Consider the following 13,921-nt stretch of genomic DNA (forward strand, 5'->3'; position numbering starts at 1 on the left):
TGCTTTCAATTAACTTTTTCTTTAACCTTACCACTTTGTGACCCTGCCTGCAATTCATTCATTCATTTCTTTGTTTCTTATCACTGCAGCATGTACCCAGCCTTGGTATTGTTAGGGTCCTTTTGATGATGAACTACGGAGGCTATAAAGTATTTCTGCCTGACCATTTCCCTCTGTTTTTTATCATCTGGCAACATACTCTTTTTACTCCCTTTCCTGCTTTTTATCTGAACATTTATAGATCTTTTCTTGATTCATCTTGCATTTTTATGGATCTGGATCCTGCAGTATATTTTGCAGGATAACAAAGCTCGGGATTTCATGTTTTCCAGTTTCTGCCATTGTGATTAATGCCAACTCTCATTTCTTTTTGACTGGCTTTGTTTCCTTCTCTACTGCTAATTTTCTACCCATGAGACTGTCCACTAAGTTTGAATTTTCAGTAATTCTGGAGGCAGGTCTGCATGAGAATGGGGCAGGAAGAGACGCAGAGGGGCTCCTCGGTCATCTGGCCAGATGTGTATGTAATCGGCATGTGTGCCTGCGCATCACTGAGCTATGCTGATGTTCCTGTTGCTTCACTAGTAACTCTGCCGTGCTATAACTGCAAAGCAAACGGCAATGAGCAAACAAGGGAGTACAAGAGACTGTGACCCTGAATTAATTAGATCATGCCTGTTACTCCTGGCAATGTGACCAAAGTTATACAGGCGATACGTAGCTCCGTGCCTCATCCACTGACAGCAGATTTAGCCTGCATCTCTTCAGACATCTGTTCTGTGGACATCTTGTTCCTCATCTCCCCTTCTTTCACGCTTCTGAGACTTCAGTCAGAGCATGGAATTATGCTCAGAGCTTGATGTGAATGCTGCCAGATCATTTGCTACAGCTGCAGCCAGCCACAAAAGGACCTAAAAATCAGGGATTACCTCTTGTTGGTTTGTTTTCTAAATCTGTCTTTTTAATCTCTATTTCTATGACACTGATGATCTCATTTTCCCTGTTGAAAATATCATCTACTCCTGTAATTAGGAGATTGCTGGTTCTGATAGAGCATCTCATTTCTCAGTATCTCAGTATTATGAGGTCTGAAGGAAGCTGCATGAAAAGATGTCTTAAGTAGTTTGATGAAATGGTGGGTGACCTTAATTAAGTGTTAATTTAATAATTGTCTAAACAAAACATATTGTAGGTTGCAACAGTTTGGAATAAGCTGCTTTTGTAACTACAAGGTTTGCCTATCTGTGACCTGAACCTGGCAACATCTCCCGCACCATCGTAACCCTATGCCTCCCTAATGGATGTTCCAATTCCCTGCTAATCTGCATGCAGTTGATATCCTGAGAACAGCTCACTTCAGACCTTTGTCTTTTTCCTTCCTGACGGTCTACAGCAGAGTTCCATGCAGCAGTTGACTGCTGTTCCCCTGTTGCTGGCACCTAAGAGAACCCTGCACTTGTTCTTATTGTGCACCCTCGGCCTTTACCTGGAGTCTCCTTGCTGAGCAGGGAGCACATGTGCTTTGACTTCTCCTAGAGCTCCAGTTATTCTGTAGCTGGCAATGATGGTTTTTGGGTTTTTTTTTCCCCATGGTCCAAGGTGTAGAAGATTTTTGGACCACTGGAAGTGTCAGACCTTGGTGACTCAGTAGAGAGACACGGGTGATTAGCACTGCTGGGTTGACATGACCACAGCAGCAGAGGTACAGTTTGTCACCCCTCTCTACGTGCTGCTCGAGTGATAGGAAAGAGGAGGAGCATGCCTACACACCTCATCCTGATTCAGTAATTCACATGGGTGTTTTGCCTGAGAACTAGTCAGAAATGACCCTATTGCACCACCCTTCTCTCCCGTGATCATCTGTACTGGTTATGGTCAGTGATGTAAGTAACTGGAGTGTCATGAAACAGGGAGAGATGGGTTCATATGTGTAGTACTGCCTTCGGAAGCTGTTGAATCCATGCTTACTGCAGTAGAGTAACAGGTACTTCAGTGGTACTAAGAGTAACGTTGAGGGAGGCAGGACTGATCACATTAATGGTGGTGGAAGGAGGCATTATGGTGATATTCGCACCAAACTTTGTTTCGTAATAAGGGACAATCACAGAGGTAATTGTAGGAGTGGGGAAATCTGGACTTGGAGTTGGCTTCCAGGTATCGATGGTCATGACATTAATCTGCAGTGTAACCACATCACCATCCGTGTTGGTCAAGACATTTGCCTTCTGTCCCAGTGTAGCATTATCAAACCAGAAGGCACTTGTGAATTGAACCCCAAAACATCTAAAAAGCCCCAGTTTGCACCTTGTGCTCTTGTTTGCCCATCCAGTGCTTGCTTTTATTTTATGCAATTGGTCTTGCCACCTGGATACCTTTTTCCGCATTTGTAAGTGATAACTTCCCTCTCCAGTTTAATACTGCTGCTGTGTTTGATATAACCTTAGTCACCCTTCAATTAGTCTTCTGCATGCTCTCAATCTCCTGCCACTGCCTCTCATTAATCTCTTGTGCAGAGCTGGCGTATGTTCCTCTTTCTGTACTTTTTCCCTCTGCATCAGTTCCTGTATCCTCCCTTGTTGATGAGATTTTTTCCTCGCTCAGGGTGCAGAAGCGGTGAGATGCTGCGCAAGAAGTGCGCACTGACGTTGAGCTAGGAGCCCCAGCAAAGCAGCTCCCCGTTTTTATGCCCCGGTGTCCTCTGCTAGCTCCTCCAGTGACTGCCAATTCAACACCAGTCTTGGTGCTGCATCAGGCGTGTGGTTCTCCAGAGCTGGCGAGCCCGGGAGGCAAATGGCTCTGCCGGCAGGAGCGCTGGTTCAGTACAGTTCAAAGGCCGGAGGTCTTCCTGGCTGCAGAGGCAGGGTCTGGTTTGCCTGTAAGAGCACCCCTGTTCAACACCTCTCTGTGTGCCCTTGGCAGCACGTCAGCAGTTGTACGAGACTCCCAGCATACTTCCCTCTACTTCAAATGTCACTTGTGCACAGATAATGGGTCCTCTGTTGTTACAGTGCATGGGCTTTCTATCCTGCACATCCATAATCTGTTTCAGCTCTGACGGGGGTAGCCTCCTCCTCCCGTGTGCTCCTGCCTTTCTTGGATATTTTTCAGCAGCTTGATGGATTTATCCTGAAATAATGAGCCTGATTTCCCCCTCCTCTCACATTTTCTGCCATAAAAAGTGACAGTTATTGCTGTCAAATCAGAATCACAGTGTTTATGGTCAGTTTATAGCCATTTTACATAAGTGAATGTGACGGTGCAAGATGGGAGGCAGCAGGGAATCACACCCTTTCCCCACAGCACTTACTCTCTCCTTATTATTTTATTTGTGTAGAGACTCCCATGTCCACACGTGCTAGGCAGGGCTGTATAAATTAAAAAAAAAAAATCGCATGCAGCATACACAGTCCCTGTGGAGCTCTGTCTGAGCACAGTGTGAGGTTTGCAAGAGAAAGTCAGGATCTGGCCCATCGTGAATGAATCCATCGCAGCTACACAGACAGGGTCCGTGCCGAGATAACTGATGCTCTTCCTCTCTGTCTGCAGTTCAGAGACGCCGGTCAAGGAGGCTTGTGTAACCAAGCTATCATGCTGATCACAGACGGAGCGGTGGAGGATTACGAAGCTGTGTTTGAAAAATACAACTGGCCAGATCGGAAGGTTTGTCTGGGAAGTGATTAATAGAAAGGGTGAGGAAAGGTGCTGTTCTGCTCTGGTGGGAATAGGAGATCCTGAGCCAGGATGTCTGGCAGAGGGGAGTGTGCACATCCTGCTGTAAACACAAACCAAAGCTGCCAGACAGGAGCCTGCTGTGGTGGTTTTAGAGGTGGTAGGGTTACAAATGGATATCTGTAGGTCAGAGAAGATCTTTCTCTGACCCCCACCCCCCCCTTTTGTTTTCTAGAGGCAATCAAAACATTCTTGTGAGAGGTTGGTAAAGATTAAGCTTCCACTACCTGAAGGGGCTACAAGGAAACTGGGGGGGACTTTTTACAAGGGCCTGTAGTGACAGAACAAGGGGTAATGGGTTTAAAATGAAAGAGGGGAGATTTAGGTTAGATATCAGGAAAAAATTCTTCCTGGAGAGGGTGGTGAGACCCTGGAACAGGTTGCCCAGAGAAGCTGTGGATGCCCCATCCCTGGAAGTGTCCAAGGCCAGGCTGGATGAGGCTTTGAGCAACCTGGTCTAGTGGAAGGTGTCCCTGCCCATGGCAGGGGGGTTGGAACTGGATGGTCTGTAAGGTCCCTTCCAACCCAAACCATTCCGTGATTCTATTAATATTTAAAAATAATTTTAAAAAGAACAAAAAAACTTTTGCAAATTATTTTAATCCTATCCAGTCCTGTTTGTTATTGGTTCTGTTTGGGGAAGGTTTGGCTACTACCAGTTTTTATGGTGGGCAGGACAATGGCCCAGACAACCTCTTTGGGTGCCTTCCAGCCCTATTTACTCTGAGGTCTGTGATTACAGGCTTGTACTAGCAGAGCAGACTGTGAAAGCAGAATAGGCCACGGCTCATCCTAAACCCTCCTGATTTATTTGTTTACCTCATCCCAGCTAGCAGCAATGCACAAGGAGAGAGAAGCAGCCTACTGAGAGACCAGAGCCACGGGGCTGTTAATGCAGTTTGTTTCAGGCTTGGCTCTTTTGTTATTGGTCAAACACAAGAGAAATGGTGAAGCTTGCTCTAAATGATTCATGCAGCCAGCTGTTCCCCTGGGTGAGGGATTCCTGGGAGCTATAAACCTCTCCGTATGTGGTTGCTGAGTGCCTGGCAGAGCTGCCGTCATAAACTCAAACAGAATATGCACTTCTGCCTTGTTATTCAGATGATCCTGGGTGCTACTTGGCTTGCTGGGCTTATTGTAATTGGAAATGAAGTTCCAGCCCACAAAATGCAAAACAAATGGAGCGAGAGGCTCCTGTCTCTGTGTGAAGGCAGAGCTACTGCTATGCACCACAAACGGGCATTCACACCAGCGTATAACAGGATACCAAGCCTCCGCCATTTGGATGTGGTAGTACATTACGGCCTAATTCTCCTTTGTGTTCTTGTTCCCAGGTCCGGGTTTTCACTTACCTCATTGGACGGGAGGTCACTTTTGCCCCCAACGTGAAATGGATCGCCTGCAACAACAAAGGTGCTGTATAGGCATGGTTCCCCAACCCCCATCGCGCACGTCAGGCGTGGACTGCAGCCACGGGGCCCTGGGCCCCTCTGAGGCCTACCCACTGCAGCTGGGACCCACAAGACCTTGGTTGGAAGACAACCTAAGGAAAAAAGCAGGCCCTGCTAGTCCACGTGGAGTGTGCCTGTGTCCAACTAACACAAGTCCTCCGTGCTGAGCCACCACATTTTCCTGTCACAGTGCCAAGGGACACTATGACCGAGATTCATGCTGGCTGTGGTCCACCTAAGTCCCTGTGCTTACTGTGTCCCTGTTGCTGGCTTTGGACAATCTGTCTGCTGCTCTGTCAAAAAGCCTGGCATCTTTTGGCTGAGATGTAAAATGAACATCTCTTCTTTAAAGATTTTACATCATTTTTCCCAAGGCCTGCAGGTTAACCCCTATGTCCTCTCCAAATTCTTTGTGTGCCACTTGTTTCACTGAGGTACCAGAATAGCTTGTTAATCCCACCCCAAAACGAACATTCTCTCCAGCTGGCATGAAATGGCATGAGTGGGAAAATCCAGTCACCTCTCTGCGCTGGGGTCCAGTTAAAAAGTCCAGTTAGCCCTATCAGAGTTTGCAAGGGTAAAGGAAGGTGGGGGGGAGGTCTTCCCTGTTTGGGCATGACTTGGCCTCAGTGTGCCTGGACGCAGTCAGCAATGCTTACTACATCAGTATCCTGCTTAAACAGGGAAGGGAAGACTGAAGCTGGGGCCCGACTAGTTAGGCATATCACTCTTACCCGGTGTGAGCAGAGGCTCCAGCAGACTCTGAAATGCATGGGTGCATTAACTAGTGAAAATAATTGACAGACAAGAGTTGCTGGCCTGCAGAATGTCTGCGAGCTGGGGATGTTCAAGGTTCAAATGTTTGCCTATTAGCACTAGGAATCACATACAACGTTTTTAGGTTTTTGTTAGATGAAACGTAAAACCTGGGTTTCAGCTTGCATATTCAGACATAAGGTTAGTGACAGGGGATTCACAGTGCTGTTGGTTCACCATAAAATGTGAGAATGGATTCTCCCGAATAACCAGAGAACAAAAATATGCTTTTTGCACTTCAATTCTCACTTAACGGACTTGAGCTCTGCAGAAGGCTCACTGATCTTGGTTCTCCTGTTCCAAGGCGTCATGTAGCTCTTGCAGTCCTTGTTTTCAAGCACACTAAATCTGTTGCCCCATCTCAAAGCTTATCAGACCATGAGCACTTTTACATGGTAGTGTTTTCCTAGTGATAACAAAAATTTTCCATCTATCTGACCTACTCTGTCCTGTGCCAAGTATAACCAGTCGGTTACATGTTGGTGAGAAGCAGGACAAGAGCCCTCCTGGCCTTACACTGCGTTAGCATTTATAGCCAGTTAAGCAGCTAGTTTTGAGGACCTTTTGATAACTTGAAAACATTCTTCCCCTGTACTCATGGTTGTAGCGTTAGACTGTTATGGGTCCATCTGCAGGGATAAAGCTCTGGAAATAGGTAACTTGCACATATACGTTCTGCTTCCAGTGGGTAGGTGGAAGCAGTTGTCATCCTTGGATGTAAAGCTAGGCAGACTGAAAGGCAGAGTGCTGGAAAAGAATCTGGAGGAGAAGTTGGGATTCTGGGCTTAATATAAAATTGGGCAAGGGTAGGTGGGTAGCCTGGTAGAATGCTTTGCATATGTTTAGCCTTCAGGACCACAGGCAGCCTGATCAGGGGACAGTTGTGCCGAAGACCCAAAGCAATACTTTATATCTGCTTGGCATGATTCTGGTTATATCAAGATTCTGGTCTTGAGAATTGGTCCAGTATTTGAGAAGAGAGCCAGTGCTTTCTAGATTTCTATAGAAATGTGTCCACAGAAGCTTGTGGATACAAGACATGTCAAGGCACTTTTTGTCTGGGCAGATACAGCCTTTGACATCTGGTTATCTAGCTTTGCATGAATACTCATTTAAAAATACAGAAAAGGTGTTAGCAGGGTGACTTACACCTCTGTTTCTCCATGAAGGTTACTACACTCAGATCTCCACACTGGCAGATGTCCAGGAGAACGTGATGGAGTACCTGCATGTGCTTAGCCGTCCCATGGTCATCAACCACGACCATGACATTATTTGGACCGAAGCCTACATGGACAGTGCGGTAAGGACCTACAGCACAAGTCTTTAGTCAGCGAACAGTAGGGCCTACGGGCCAAACTGGCAAAGGTGTTGGACACCCAGCCAGTATGTTAGGCATATAACTAGTCACAGCTTTCTATCTAAATATCTTTTGTGTATCAGAATCTAAATAAAGACCTGACACTTATGTAAAACTAGGAGTTGGTTGGTTGATAGAAAGTACTGGTCCCTGGCTCTGCTAGGACAGGCAATATTTCTTTTCTGCTCACCCCTGGAGCCGAGATGTATATGCAGGCTCAGGTCTGAAACTGCAGTGACCCAGGAGCCCAGGACTAATCGTACAGGCACAGCATGACTTAAGTAGTGCTTCTGTGAAGGCAGGTTACTTTCTAAAGGATTATTCACAGGAAAGATTATTTACAGCTCAGGATACGGGTCACAGATTTATTTCCTCCAGACCAGTACCTAAATGCATGCTGCTTCCCCCTCGAAGATAGAGATCTAGGTTTGGGAAGCAGGCTCACCCTTTCATTCCTTAAGATAGCAGGACCTAAGGTTACAGCAGTGGCCCTGTGCTCAACCCTGTGGGCAAAGGACGCATCGCAAAGGACCAGACAGTCAGCACTCCCAATGCCCCTGGCTTTGCCTCAGGCCTGCCCTGTAGGAAGGCATAAGACATTTGGACACACGGGCAGGGGCTATTAGGGCGTTGCGTTGCCAAGGCAGTTTTGAAATTCAAAGGGGTGAAGGGAAGGACAGAGGAGTAGACCACCACTGAAGGAGCCTTCCCCTGCACTTCCCCAAATAGAAGACATTCCTCAATCTCCATCCCTTTTTACATTGCAGAAATAGGAATTTGCAGATCTTCCAGGGTGCTCTGTGCTTTCAGGGAGATAATTTTTTTTTCCTTGCATGGATTCTTCACCCCAGAGAAGTTTCTGCATAACTGTGACAGCTACAGCTGGCCAGAAGTCAGATTTCCCTCTTCCAGAGTCAAACCTGAGGTCTCAGGACTGTTTATACTATCTGAGGGGAAAAATTTTTTAGAAACCTTGAGAATTTTTCTGTACACAATCCCACTGTGGGACTGAAGTTATTGGCTGAGTCTGGTCAACAGCAGGTTTAGGGTATCTGCCACAGCCCTGGGGAGAACCCAGAGTTTTGGGGTTTAAGATCCACAGTGAGAAACCTGAACTCTCTGAGCTGGAGTAAAACTAAGGGTACTGAGCTCAGTGTGGTAGCAGAAAACATGGAAATCCAGGGCACACGTGGCAGTGCCTGATGCTGTGCTCAGAGTCAAGACCACACAGACCCCAAGAAATACCTCCAAAGCAGCCAGGCTTGCACCGTCATGGGCGTTATACTCAGGAGATCCTTCTGGGAAGCGACCATCCCCCACCTCTGTGCTGCAGCTCACCATGGAGGCTGCAGCTGTGGCACACTGGCTCTTGTGAGGGTGACGTGGGGGTGTCTGCTGCTGCAGGAGCTGTGCCAAGTGAGAGATGGGGACATGGTACTTGAGGGTCCTGAGCAAAACCTCCAGAAATGCTACTAACTCCCCCACAAATTTAAGCTATTGCAGACCTGCCACCCCGGCCTTAGTGCATGGCGCTTCCCAAGGCAGCCATAGGGATTTGTTTGCTGCAAAACTTTTGCTGCATCTCCTCTTGTCTCTGGGCTTGGTTCACCACTCTCTCCCTCCGCTCCAACCTCTCCCGTCTTCGAGTCATTCCTTCATTCCTGTATTCATTCATCTGTTCATCCGTGTCTCTCGCTAGCTGCCACAGTCTGAGGAGGTAACTGCCCCCGTGTTTTGTGAGCGTGCCGTTTCCCTCGTTGGTGTGCCAGTGCTCGCAGCCACAGCTGCCCTGTACATCTGGAGGGGGTGGGGGCTGCAGCACTGCAGGAGCCCTCTTCCAGTGGCAAGAAGAGGGGAGGAAGTGCTGGATGTACTGGAGAGCTGTGCTGTGCGCTTGGTTCAGAATAGGTAGGGGTGTCGTGCACTAGCTTAGCTCACTGATCTCTTTTTCCACGTGCCTGGTAAGTGCCAGAGAAGTTTACTTGCTGTGTGTTAGTGCGAGTGTTGCTGTGAATGAGGCATTTCCACAAAGAATCACCCAGAGCAGTAGCTCAAGATACCCAGCTCAAATCTCCGTCAAGTGACTGCACAGGTTATTGACTGGCCCCTTTATGGCTCCCAAGGTGTATAGTGACAGAGACGGGAGGTCATTGCTTTCCTTAATACTTGACCAAATGAGAGATGGAAGGGGGGATGCTACTGGCATCAAGGGATTTAGGTCCTTTTCCTAGCTAGGCGTGTCTGGGAGATTCCTTTGCATGTGTCTTGTCTGATTTACCTCCTTTTGCGTGTGTTTGTAGAACATCTGTCTTCTGCAGTACTGGGAGCATCTGTTAACCCATTACACATGCGTGTCCAGTATCCCCCGTAGAGATAGCTCACCATGGTGTATCTGCTTGGATCGTGATTTTGTATCTGTCTAAGCTTAGACGCCAGAGTAGCAAGTATATGTAAGCAGGCACTCTGTGTATTTGTGCCTTTTAAATATTTGTCTGTGGTGTTTCTCATTCGTGGTGTTCATGTGTTTGCAATATCTATATCTTGTTTGTGATTTTGCTCGTGTTTGTGTTGCTTTTCTCTGTTCTGTGCTCCTTGTGTTGGTGGTTTTTACACTTGTTGCGTAAGTGCTCATGTCTGCATTCCCAGTGCGTGGTGGGTATAAAATGTGCCACCGCTTCTACAGGATCCTGTCTCTTCATTAAAACAGCTCTTTAATTTCTCCCGCTTCAACACATTTCCCTGGCTTTCATCCCATCCTCATCACCCCACACGAGCAAGCATCCATCCCACGATCCTCTTGGATACGGAGTATTGAAAAATGCTGCCATCTGTTTTTAGAGGGGTGTGGGAGGCAAGGGGGTGGCTAATTGTAACCAACATCTGGGGTCCTTGGGAATTCCAGTGCCTTTTATTTGGGTTATCTGCGGTACTGCCTTCGCTAACACACGGCTCGTTGTTCTGTGGCAGCTCTTTGCATCTCAGGCTCAAAGTCTGTTGCTCATGACAACAGTGGCTATGCCAGTCTTCAGCAAAAAGAACGAGACGGTGAGTGCAGCGCGGGCCTCGCTCTCCTGCCAGCAGTAGTGAAGGATGCAGCAGACCTTTGTGGGGTTTTAAGACCTATGGGTCTCTGAAAGAAGAGCCTGCCATTAAGGGCTGCAGTAGACCTCTGGCAGGATGTGCAGCTGATATCTATCTATCAAAATGATAGTCTGCCATTTCCTCTGAATGCTATTTCTTCAAAATATCCCTTCAATATGACACTTCTCCCTGGTTTATCCCTTTCATTTTCAAACTGAGCCTAATTCCCAGACCCATAAAGTTTCAGGCTGAAAGAGATCATTACCTTGTCTAGTCTGTGCATTTTATTGTAGACCTTTACATTTCATGCAGACAGTCCTTCATGAGCCCAATAACCTGTGTTAGGCTAAAGTGTCACTGAAGAAAGGCAGCCAGCCCTCAGCTCTCCGTTGTGGTTTCTCATTCTCCATTAAAAACTGGTGTCTAAATTCCACTTTCAACTTGTCTGCCCTCACCTTCCTACCATAATGGCTTTCTCTGCTAAATTAAAAAGCCTTTGCTCTTTGGTATCTTCTCCTGGGAAGCTTCTCTACTCCACAATAAAGTCAAACCTGTCTATCATTTGATAAGAGAGAAAGGCTGAAAAATCTTCAGTAAGGGCATTTCCTCTTGATTTTGAAATCCTTTAGATGCACTTTTCTGTACCATTTCTAGTGTCTTAGCACCCTTTTTAAATGGCAGATGGTACCTTACCAGACAAATTCTTCATCTAGGAGCTGTGAAGAATTTTATGCCTTCTCCACCAGAGGCTAGCCTTAACCTTTATTAGCACAGCACTGCAGTAGGAGCCTGTGTCCTTTTTTCATCATGCTCCACAGATGTTTATTAAACCACCATTTCCCCATGTCATGGGGTTTTCCTGCATTCCTTTTTCCTAGGTTAACAGTTGTGTATTTGGCGTTTGGTTTGGTTGGCCCAAGTTATCAACTGATCTATGTTGATCTGCATGGTTGCCCTGCCCTTACTGGTGTTTACACATAATGAATGCAGGGGTTTGCCCTCAAAACTTGGTTTCGGTGATTTTATGTTATTTCGCACTCATAGTAAAAAATGCTGACTAGTATTGGGTAAAAATACCCCTCTCCATAAACACTGGACTTTAGACCTAAGACTTTTTGAGGTATGATGGTTGATTTGAATGAACATATTCACACAAGCCTAGAGAGGATGTGTGAGAGACTACTAGGTTGGCAATAATGTGTATTCAGGTAAAAAGCTACCCAAGTTTTGGTTCTGAAAATGGATTCTCCTTTGTTTTGAAGCGATCTCATGGCATTCTCCTGGGTGTGGTGGGCTCTGATGTACCACTGAGGGAGTTGTTAAAACTTGCTCCACGGTATAAGGTAAGACTGAGGTAACAAAATCTGTTATTTTTCACAGTGAAGTCACCAGTCATTTTCTATTTTTCATCATTCCTTTTCCTGTAGGAACAACTATGAGCGCAAAGCAAGAGATGTTGCATGTGGTGATGTGTAGTTTCTACCTAGCACATGGGAAATCATTCTCTACTTAGAAGCTCTTAGGCTACTTCAGTGTCATGAGGACTGGATGATCCAGTAGATTGGCAGCAAGTCATGGAGCCTTTGCATGGTGGTGGTCACCAACCTAGATCCCTCAGAGATGATATGGATCTGACGGATATCTCAGAAGAATTAGTTTTAATCCAGTTTCCAGTGAACAAAAGGTGCCATGCCAGCTGGAAAAAAAACAAAATTAAACTAGTTTCACTGTCAATAAGCTTCGCAGAAAACCTGAGGACTGAATGGACTATGGAGAGCCAACTTTTCTGTCATGCCAAGACATTCCTTTCTCCAGATCAGCATGAAGATTCCTTGGCAGGATAGTGTACAGGAAGTTGGCTCTCGCTGGCTTGTGCTGTACCTAGATAGTCTATTTTTCTCTCCAGAATTGTTGTTCCAGCAGCTTCCTGTTAGCTCTGTGTTTAATATATCTTCAAAGATATATGTTAACCCATAGGAAAACACTCCAGAGTGCATTGATTAGCTTCTGCTGTAAGTTCTGTGCAGTGACCTTTGGTTCAACCGGTCTGCACAGCAGGAGACAGCAAGCATCTGAGGATCACCATGAAACCAGGCAACTTGAGCCATCATTTCAGGTTTTCTGTTTCTCTTAAATAACAATCAGACAACCACTACCAGTTAGGCAGTTGTCCAAAATCTGATTGCTGAAGACTCACAGGACTGAAAGTGCTGTCAGAAGCAATGAATTTGTGTGGTGCTTCCAGACATGGATGCAGGGTAGGCCAGTCCCATGCAACTGTAGGGAATGATCTCTAAAGCAGCCTAGGAGCTGTGAGTGTCAGGATGCATGCACTCAGCATGCAAAAGCTAGTCTGGGGGAACCTTGTCTAGGAGCTTCCACCTTTATACACATTTATTTTCTCTATTAGACTAATACTTTTTCATTTTCCTCCCTCCGTATCACGGAAAGGTCATGTGTCACAATAATCTTTCTTCTGGGCCAAGGAGGGATGCTAGTCCAAGCAGTGCCAGAGAAGGAGGGAAAATCATTTGAAGGATTCCTTTACATCAAAGACAGGACACGACTTCCCAGAAGCTGTGCCAACTCCAGACCAGTTTATAAACCCAGGATCCTCAACTTGAATCCCCAGGCATACGGGTTTCAAAGGACCAGTTCCAGAGTTACAGCCCTTGAGAGCTCATACATATATGATCGTGCTTACTGATTTGGGAAATTTCAGCATGAATAGGCCAACAGGAAGTTTGCCGTAGTCCTGATCCAATGGCTTGGACACATTCTTGCCATGTTGAGCTGGGCTGAGTGTGCTTTGCAAAAAAATTGTTTCAAGTAGCGAGTGTCCAAAGTTTTGATCTGGGATGTGTAAAATACTGAATTCATTCCCTCCAAAAAGCAGAGATGGATTGCGAATTACTTACCTCCCCACTTCCCTATTGTTATCCCTCCAGGACTGTCTCTGTAGGACTATAAAGTTGCAACATTTTTTTGAAGATAGAAACCTTACCCATTCTTGTTTTCCTTGAGACATCTCTTGTTTTGGCAAGCACCAGGCTATCAGTGGGTGTTCAGCAACTCGGGGTTTAGCTGGAATTCGTATTGTACAGGGGCTTGATCTGAATAATTGCTCTCAGGAATCTCCTGCTGATCAGGACAGCCAGTGTCTGCTCTTGTTAGATTATGTTATGGCTTAAAAAGCATTTTAAGACTATGGACTTGTACAATTGGCCTAGGCTGGGTCTGGTGTTGCCAACACTGAAACACAGTGCAGACCTCATCCAAGATTGACGGGATTTCCAGGGAAGCCATCTGATAGACCCGTATTGTCCATTCACTGCTGTGCAATGTTGTGATGGGCACACAGACCTCTCACCGCTGTTTCTGTACTGTTTACAACATCCCTCATCACTGCCCGTTGGGTGTGCAGTGCTGCTGTGCCTGCTGTGGAGAGCTTATTCTGGCCCTGGGTGATAATTGTCCACGAGGA

General features: G+C 46.3%; 1 protein-coding gene across 1 annotated transcript in view; it reads left to right on the top strand.

Moving 5' to 3' along the window:
- LOC104508892 (voltage-dependent calcium channel subunit alpha-2/delta-4-like) overlaps window positions 1-13,921 on the top strand; it is a gene marked incomplete at both ends in the record, with an annotated part of 55,243 nt that overhangs the window by 26,097 nt on the left and 15,225 nt on the right. The window contains 6 exons of the mRNA XM_010150655.1: window positions 3,547-3,660; window positions 5,064-5,142; window positions 7,166-7,299; window positions 9,056-9,073; window positions 10,324-10,401; window positions 11,700-11,780. Coding sequence (XP_010148957.1) covers window positions 3,547-3,660; window positions 5,064-5,142; window positions 7,166-7,299; window positions 9,056-9,073; window positions 10,324-10,401; window positions 11,700-11,780 — 504 coding nt within the window. The remainder of the gene's footprint in view (window positions 1-3,546; window positions 3,661-5,063; window positions 5,143-7,165; window positions 7,300-9,055; window positions 9,074-10,323; window positions 10,402-11,699; window positions 11,781-13,921) is intronic.

This window comes from Eurypyga helias, unplaced genomic scaffold (genome assembly GCF_000690775.1).
Source record: "Eurypyga helias isolate BGI_N326 unplaced genomic scaffold, ASM69077v1 scaffold21394, whole genome shotgun sequence".
Lineage (NCBI taxonomy): Eukaryota > Metazoa > Chordata > Aves > Eurypygiformes > Eurypygidae > Eurypyga > Eurypyga helias.